Source organism: Chamaea fasciata, unplaced genomic scaffold (genome assembly GCF_029207755.1).
Source record: "Chamaea fasciata isolate MVZ Bird 193981 ecotype frontalis unplaced genomic scaffold, bChaFas1.0.hap1 SCAF_26, whole genome shotgun sequence".
In the NCBI taxonomy this organism is placed as follows: Eukaryota; Metazoa; Chordata; class Aves; order Passeriformes; family Sylviidae; genus Chamaea; species Chamaea fasciata.
This window is the reverse complement of record NW_027094111.1, coordinates 1,179,430-1,187,157: the sequence shown is the minus strand read 5'-3', so window position 1 is coordinate 1,187,157 and position 7,728 is coordinate 1,179,430. Positions and strand designations below refer to the sequence as shown.

The following is a 7,728-nucleotide window of genomic DNA, read 5'->3' as shown; positions in this document are numbered from 1 at the left end:
ATTCTTTTGATTCCATTGAGGAGTGGACAAAACCACTCGTTCCGTCTTTGGGCTGGATGCGCTTGGGATCCTTCTCCCGAAGTGCCGGAGAGACCTTTGGGCATCGAAGAGCCGCAGAAACCGGGCTGCTCTCAAAGCCTGGAACTCCCGTTGTGAGACGGGGGAGTCTATCCCAGGCTCCTCCATCCCCCCAGCCGCTGCCCGGCGGGATCGGGGGCACCGCAGCCGCTCACGGGCCCGGGGAGGCGGCGCCGGGGGCCGGGCCGGGCGGCCCCGGGGAGGCACCTGCGGCGGCGGGGCTGTGCCGGGGCTCCCGCCGCGCCGGCAGCGGGCTCCCCGCGGCAGCAGCGGGGCTGGGCTGGGCAGCTCCGGGCTGGGGAAGGGGCGGCGGCGGGGGAGCCCCGCAGCCCCGGCGGGCGGAGGGAGCCGGGAGCCGCTGCGGCAGCGCCGGAGCCCCGAGCCCGCAGCATCCTCCGTGAGTAGCGCCGGGTGAGGGTCGGGGGTAGGAACCGCTCTTGGAGGGGGATAATTGTAACCTTGCTGCCCCTAAAGCTCTGTCCCTTTCCGCCCTAAAGCTCTGTCCCTTTCTGCCCCAAAGCTCCGCTCCTTTCTCCCCCAAAGCTCAGTTCCTTTCTCCCCCAAAGCTCTGCTTCTTTCTCCCCCAAAGCTCTGCTCCTTTCTGCCCCAAAGCTCCGCTCCTTTCTGCCCTAAAGCTCTGTTCCTTTCTCCCCCAAAGCTCTGCTCCTTTCTCCCCCAAAGCTCTGCTCCTTTCTGCCCCAAAGCTCCGCTCCTTTCTGCCCTAAAGCTCTGTTCCTTTCTGCCCCAAAGCTCTGTTCCTTTCTCCCCCAAAGCTCTATTCCTTTCTGCCCCAAAGTTCAGCTCCTTTCTGCCGCCGGTGCAAGCGGTGGTTGCAGCGCGGTTACTCCGGGTTCGTACCGTGGATGTACCACGGGGAACGCGAGCTCTTTATCGATACCTCTAAAGCAAAAAGAAATAGAGAGCAGATATCCTCGCACGTTTTTCTGTTCAAATGGTGCTTGAGCAGTTGTTCCATTAATGGGGAGCCCTAAAGGGACGGCACTGGGACTGGGACTGGTCTGGCGCGGTTTCCTCCCGGGAGAGGGAACCCAGCGCGGCTGTTGAAAGCTCATTCCATCGCCGGCGGTGTCCTTTCATCACTGGGGACGCTGAATCTCTTGTCCTGACTTATTCAACCCCGGCACTATAAATATGGGTTTGTTGGTGGTTATTTGTTTGTGGTTTTGGGGTTTTTTTGTTGCATGCTTTTTTTTTTTTTCCTCTTTCCCAATCTGCTGAGCAGTGTGCTGGAAAGAGCTGGCAGAGTAATATTTAACAGGAAAGGAACTCGAAAGCTCAGAGCATTGTGTTACAGTTCACTGAGTGTCTCCAGCACAGAACAAAACGACACTGCTTGCTTTATTTGGGAACACGCTGAAGCTGCTGACAGGTTTGAATGGTGATTTCTGGTTTTTCCTGGTAATTAATGTATTTAATGCCCCAGGAAGTCCGTGCTAAAGGAAGCGTAGCTCTTTGTAAACAGCTTTCACTGATGGGCTGCATTGTGCTGGGTGGGCAGCAGGGCTTGATTTAGCGATTACAGACCAGGAGACAAAGGCAGAGCAGAGCCCAGTGACTTCGGGCTCTGACAGAGCTATTGTCCCTCTGTGGGTGCCAGAGTGGGGCACTGAGGGTTTGCCAAGGGCTCTGGAGGAGAACAGGCTGCAAGTGTGAGGTGTCAGCTGCTGTGGGTGTCTTCAGGGCCCTGCAGAGCGGAAGGTGCCCCACACATTCAACAGGTTGCCTTAGGCAAGCTCTGAGCGGCCGAGCTCCAGCAGTGAGGTGGAGCTTGGGGGCTTTTCCCATTTTAAGTCCAAATCCTGGTTCTGTTGGATATTTCCCAAGTGTCTAAGCCAGTCTCCTGAGCCCAGTGTGCCTTAGATCCTGGCCTGGGACCAGTGGGAAAATACCTCTGGCTTGTTTTCTTCCATATCCTGCATATCCCTGAAGGGTCTGGAGTGGTTTTAGGATCTGAACGTGGTGGAGTTCCTGTCATTCCCATGAATAACGGCATTCACTGAGGGGGAGGAGAAGTGTGTGTGGCCCAGAATTTTAAGGCAAAAAGAAAAATAAAAGTTAGAATTGGCCAATGTTCAGTTCACAGTCTGATTTAGACACTGCTCCTGGGTGAGCCAGTGAAAAAAGTCTACCAAATTTGTATTTCCAGGCATTCCTTTTGGGGGTCCGGTTGTCACTTCTTGTCACCTGTAGGGAGCTGAGGGGCTTTGGGCAGGTAGAATTACTGAGGGGTTTTTAGTTGGTGCTGCTACTGCCCAGAGCTGCCTACAGCTTGTGCCACTGTCTCTTGGCAAGGCAATGAACTGCTTTAAATCTGTTTTACCAGCAGCTCAACCTGGGCAGCTCATGCCAGAACCTGAGAAAACACTTATGTAAAGGTGCTGCCCTGACATGGGGACACCCAGGCTCACACAGGGAGGGTTGTTTGCCTCAGGCCACTTTGAACTTGGGCTTTTCTTTCCTCCTTGCTCCCTCTTTGGAGCCTCTCAAGGTAAACCCAGGCACGTTCAGGTCTCACTGAAGGACGCTGTGTTTTTATTACTCTCTGAAATCACAGCTTGCCTCGATCCCTGGCGGTGCTCCCGGGCTGCTGGGAAGGTGAGAGCAGGAATAACCCAGTTCCATGCAAACCCCACCTTTTCCCAGGTGAAAGCACTGAATCTGTGTCCTCCTAACCAGCACCTGCCCTCCCTGGCAGGGAGCTGCCTCTCCAAGCCCAGCCGTCCTGGAAAAACTCCAACAAACCCCTCTGTTCCCTGTGGCCCCTCTGCTGTAATTGCCAGGGGCTGCTGACAGGTGAGCTCTGATCCCCATCTCCTCACAAACAAACCCGGCCCAGCAGGGCAGGGGCAGCGGGGGGAGGCTTTAGAAAAGGGGGCATTGCTCCCACTTGTGCCAGAACAACCTATCCCCTGTATCTGCCAAGGTGTTTGAAATGGAAACGAGCCCAAAGCTGAACTTTATGGAAACATTTCCAGTCCCGCAACGTGGGGATGCAAAAATAACCAGCAGTGTGGAGAGTGAGGGTGAATGAGAGGCTCTGAGAGCCCAGGCAGGTGTGTGTGCACAGGGGGAAGTGCAGCCCTGTGTCATGGACAAAGAATGTCCTGTGATTACTGTATCAAAGTCCACTTCTTCTCCCCAGCTGAATGGTTTTTATCCAGCACTCCTGATTTTCCAAACGTTTTTCTGAACAGAGAAGGATCCAGGCTGAAAATCAGTAGGTTCCTGTGGGTTTTTCTGGGCTTTGCTGGGTCTTTCTTGCAGCAGAGGCTTGGTCAGGTGTATCCTGCTGATCCACGGGGCAGGAATGGAGCTGGGACTCCAGGTCAGGAGGACTGGCACCTTCCACCCTGGCTGGAGACACAGGCCTTGGACCTCCTGACTTGCTACACAAAGCAGAAAAAGCCCAGCCTGATGCAGTCTTCAGGCTGCACCTCAGATTGGTGCAGCCTGCTGGATAAATGAATTAATCCCTTTCGTAAACAGGCGGTTTCGCTACGACGACAAAAATCATTTGGGTCTGGGTGACTCATGCACAGACAGCTCCCCATTCCCAAGGTGCTTTGACCCAGAAGGAAGGTAGGAAGGATCAGTATTTCGTGGCTTAATGTTAAAATATTCAGCCTGATTTAGTTGGAGTTTTTATTTTTGGTAGCCAGAGGAGGGAAAAAAGGCTTCTGTAGGTCTGGCATTTGCACTGCCCTTGTCAGGAGCCACAAGGTGGACAATAGGGCTGGCCAGAGTCTAAACACAAAATATTTCAGCTGATGCTCATGTTGCTGAATTAACTCGGCCTTGGCTAAACAAAGGAATCATTCACTCACAGGAGAATAACCCAGTTACAGGCTTGGGGCAAAGTTAGTTTGGCTTTTACATTAAAAGAAGAAAAACAAACTTTTAACATGAGGGGATCGAAGTATTTGAGGAGTGGCCCTTGCAGTTCTGATCCTGCATCCCAGTCAGACACCAACCACTTCCCTTCCTGCTGCTTCCTGATCCCTCTCATTCCTCACTGACCTGCCCCACAAGTTTTTAATTGGTATTAGTTTTTATTACCAACTGATTTCCACTGAATTATTTCTGGCCATTGTTTATCCTGTACTGTGTAAAATTAAAGTTACCACGACACACAATATCCCAGTGAAGCAGCAGAGTCCTGCCTGGTTGAACTGGGCAGCATCTGAAGTGGGAAACTCAGTTTCATATCAAGTGCTGAAGGATAATTTACTTTTCAAGGGGCAGTTGGAGTGTCTCAGCTCTGGGACTGGGAGCTGAGCTGGTTCCAGAGGCTCTTTGAAGTGGTGCTCACACCCCTGTCGGGCTGAAGGAGCCCTTTAATGGCTCAGGTTTCCAGGGACACTTGGAAAACCCTTCTAAAACCAGCAAACATGCCAGCTGTTCTTTCCAGATGCAGTTTTACCCACCAAAACACAGGCATATTCTCAGCTGTGCCCTTGGAAGTTCATCCCCTTACAAAAACAGACCTGAGCTGCCACTGGGCTGAACTCACAACCTCCTGCCACAGCCACGTTAAAGTATTTAAAATACACTGTTGTGTTTATATCTCATTTTATCCTATCAGCACTGACCAGGGGATATTTTGAGGCAAACTGCTCAAGGTTGTACCCGCGTTTCCATTGTACCAACTTCCATTCCTTCAGCAGGGACAGGTTTCCACCACAATGAAAATATGAAGAACTCCAGTTCAGTGAGCCTTTGGTGGGCAGTTGCCTGATTAGCAGTGTGAAATTTGGGTTAATAATTTAGGAATTCATTCCTTTTTCCCCTCTGCAGCCGACTCAAGATGACGACGGCCACGCCACTGACCAATAACACTCAGCTCTCAGTGAATGTGACCACAAAGTCTCAAGAACAAAGTCTCTATCAAAGTAAGGAAAGGAGTGGGGTGGTGGCTTTTTTTGGTTTTAAAGTGGACTTTGAACTTATCAAACTTCAAACACTGCAGTGACAACTTTGTAAATATGGCTTTTTTTCCCCCTTCCTGCTTCTCTCCCAGGTTCTGGAGCAATAGTTGCTGCCATCGTGGTGGGGGTGATTATTATTTTCACAGTGGTTCTGCTCATCCTGAAAACATACAACAGGTACGTGGCCAAGTCCTGGAGTCCCCAAGTCAAACCAGGATGAACCACAGTCCCAGCTCTCAGCTAACAGAGCATTTCAGGGTTTGTTGCTGAAATTACCAGGACAATTTAAGCACTAAAGTGCTGATTGCAGTGTACTGAATCTCACTGTGACTGGGTCACAGGAAGCACAAAGGGCTCCTTGATGGGGGCTGCCTGGTGGGAGCTCTTTTTAGGGATTCCTGGTGATGCAGGGAAGGTCTGAGTGTGCACCAAGGCTGCCAGAGGGGGAGCCCGATTCCTCACTCCTCAGAGCTCACGTGCTCTGGGAGGACTTTTGCCCCCTTTGGGATGAAACCCTGGCTTGGTTTGACCGGGTTGTGTGAGAGCCTCCCCAAAAGTGACCCTGGGAGAGCAGAGACCAGCCCAGGTGCCAACAATTCCCCTTTTACCTTTGGCAGGCGCATGCGAGTGCGGCGGGAGCTGGAGCCCAAACCCTCCAAGCTGGCAGTGCCACCTCCTGTGGGGCCCCAGGGCCACAGCCTGGCCCAGCAGCCCTCGGTCACCTTCATCCCTGTGGACATCCACCTGCACAGCAGGTAACTGGGAATGCTCGTCCTTCCTGCCAGGGAAGAGATGGAATTGTTATCCCATGGGCCTGGGACTCCAAAGCACAGCTGCACTGGGAAGAGCAATCAGCTGTTACACACTCTGTAAACTGATTTAAATCCTGGTTTGGATCTTTGGGAGGAAAAACCAGAGGGCTGGACACTTTTCCTATGACTGAAATGACAGGTGGAGCTCTAGGAATCATCAGGATGGCAGCAAGGCCTCTTCTGGGTCTGGATAAACCAAGGAGAGAAGATGCCCAGGTTTTGTGGAGCTTTGGCTTCCTCAGAGACTTTGAACCCTCTCTGTGCTGCTGATAGACAGGAGGAAAAGTCTGGACATGCCCCAAACTGAGTTTGTTACAAGTGACACAGAAGAGGTTTGTGGTTTTATACCTCATGGGTAGTACAGGAGGTATTAAAATTGTATTTATCTTTACTCATATTCCATGTTTCTAATGCCACATATGTATGGGTTGAGGGGGGAAAAAAAAGTTACTTCTTATTTTCAAGTATTTTTAACTATTTCTATAAACTCTGTAACTCTCCATTTCCAAAGGAACTCGGTGCCTGAGGGGTTTCACTCTCAATTCAGGTTCATGGCTGGAGCTGTGTTAGAATGCTTTGTCTTACACAAAATCTGAAAAAAAAAATAAGCATGGAAATAGAAAAAAATCCGCCTGGATAAAGCAAGGGAGGCTCTGTGCAGCCACTCACCCTGCAAGGCTTTGTCCTCTGCTGCAGCCCAACTATTTTTAGTGATTTTTTCTTCTCGAATCCAGCCCAAAGCGAGGCTGTTGTGTGAGTTTGAGGGCTGTGGGTGTGCAGCAGTGACACAAAGGAATTCCCAGGGACACTCAGAGCCCACGGGGTGGGAGCACAGAGCAGCATTGTCACACACTCACTGGCAGATTGTCTGAGATTTTATTAGGTTTTGGTTTTTTTTCAATCGGTTTGGATCTCTTGAGCAGGTCAGTTTAACTAACTGCTAATTTTTATTGTGCAGAAACTAAATTCAATTACTTTGCAATATTCTTTTCTGGCTGAAACTGGAGCAGGGTTTGGATTCCAAACCAAACATTGAGACAGCTGTTTGTGAAGTTTCTGAATCTCCTTGTAAATATTTCTCTTATCCTGGGTCTCTACCTTATTTTTTGTGGCAGGGAGGATTGATTTAATAATTCAGAAGGGACAGCAGATGCACATCTAATTTTTTTTTTCCAAAAAAATATAAAGGAGTTGATTTTCTGTTGGTATCTCTGGATGTTCTCCGAGCAGTTCCCCGGGATCAAAATCAAGATTTTTAGGAAATTTAAGCCCAACTTAAAATGCTGTTGTTTTTAACATCTCTAGCCAGACCCACCTAACTAAACTAAATTTAGTTTCCTTTCCATTTGCTTCATTTCAAGCCAACGAAGCTCACATGCAGAACTACTGCAAGCAGTTCCAGTCTCACAGAATGACTATTATTGGCAGCAGAACTGGCTGCTGTGACCACACCAGCACTGCTCCAGCTGAAAAATCCAAACACCAGTAAAATCTGCCTCACATTGGCACCTCCTGGGAGGCCCCACAACCCCTCCTGGCAGCAAAACCCAGAGCTCATGCTGAGCAGGCAAAAACCACCCTCTCCAGAAAGAAAAATCCCTGCTCTGTGCCATTTGCTGTGGATTTGAGCTTTCCAGGAACAATCCCACACTCTCCCTGCCCTTGTAACAGCAGCTGCCTCAGGGCTGATCCAACCTGTCCTGCTTTGGGCCCCCAGGTTCCACTTTCAAACACACAGAGATTTTGGGAATGCTCCCCTTCAGCTGGCTCTGTCTTGTAAGAATCAACGCTTGGTTTTTTCCCTCCTAAAAGTTCTGCAGGATCTTCGGCAGGTCGGCTCCTCCTGCTGGAATTTCACTGAGCCAGATACTCTGGTAAAATGTTTCATTTCT

At 50.5% G+C, this 7,728-nt stretch overlaps 1 protein-coding gene across 4 annotated transcripts; it reads left to right on the top strand.

Moving 5' to 3' along the window:
- The first annotated feature begins 390 nt into the window (after nucleotides 1–390).
- On the top strand, nucleotides 391–6,233 carry NCMAP (non-compact myelin associated protein). 4 transcript variants are annotated; one of them, XM_066204623.1, is made up of 4 exons: nucleotides 391–475; nucleotides 4,894–4,988; nucleotides 5,117–5,201; nucleotides 5,642–6,233. In XM_066204623.1, exons 2-4 carry the CDS (start codon nucleotides 4,904–4,906, stop codon nucleotides 5,781–5,783), a joined length of 312 nt encoding a protein of 103 aa, XP_066060720.1. In that variant the 5' UTR covers nucleotides 391–475; nucleotides 4,894–4,903; the 3' UTR covers nucleotides 5,784–6,233. The 4 variants fall into 4 exon arrangements, with proteins under 4 accessions (XP_066060720.1, XP_066060721.1, XP_066060723.1 ...); XM_066204624.1 differs by having other exon boundaries at nucleotides 424–489; XM_066204626.1 differs by lacking the exon at nucleotides 391–475 and adding an exon at nucleotides 1,437–1,468.
- The last annotated feature ends 1,495 nt before the right edge of the window (nucleotides 6,234–7,728 follow it).

What these genes read in the sequence shown, in the direction of transcription:
- NCMAP (XM_066204623.1), top strand. Translation starts at nt 4,904, where the DNA reads ATGACGACGGCCACGCCACTGACCAATAACACTCAGCTCTCAGTGAAT. An exon ending in AGAACAAAGTCTCTATCAAA is followed by an intron (nt 4,989 to 5,116) that starts GTAAGGAAAGGA and finishes CTTCTCTCCCAG; the next exon opens with GTTCTGGAGCAATAGTTGCT. An exon ending in ATCCTGAAAACATACAACAG is followed by an intron (nt 5,202 to 5,641) that starts GTACGTGGCCAA and finishes TACCTTTGGCAG; the next exon opens with GCGCATGCGAGTGCGGCGGG.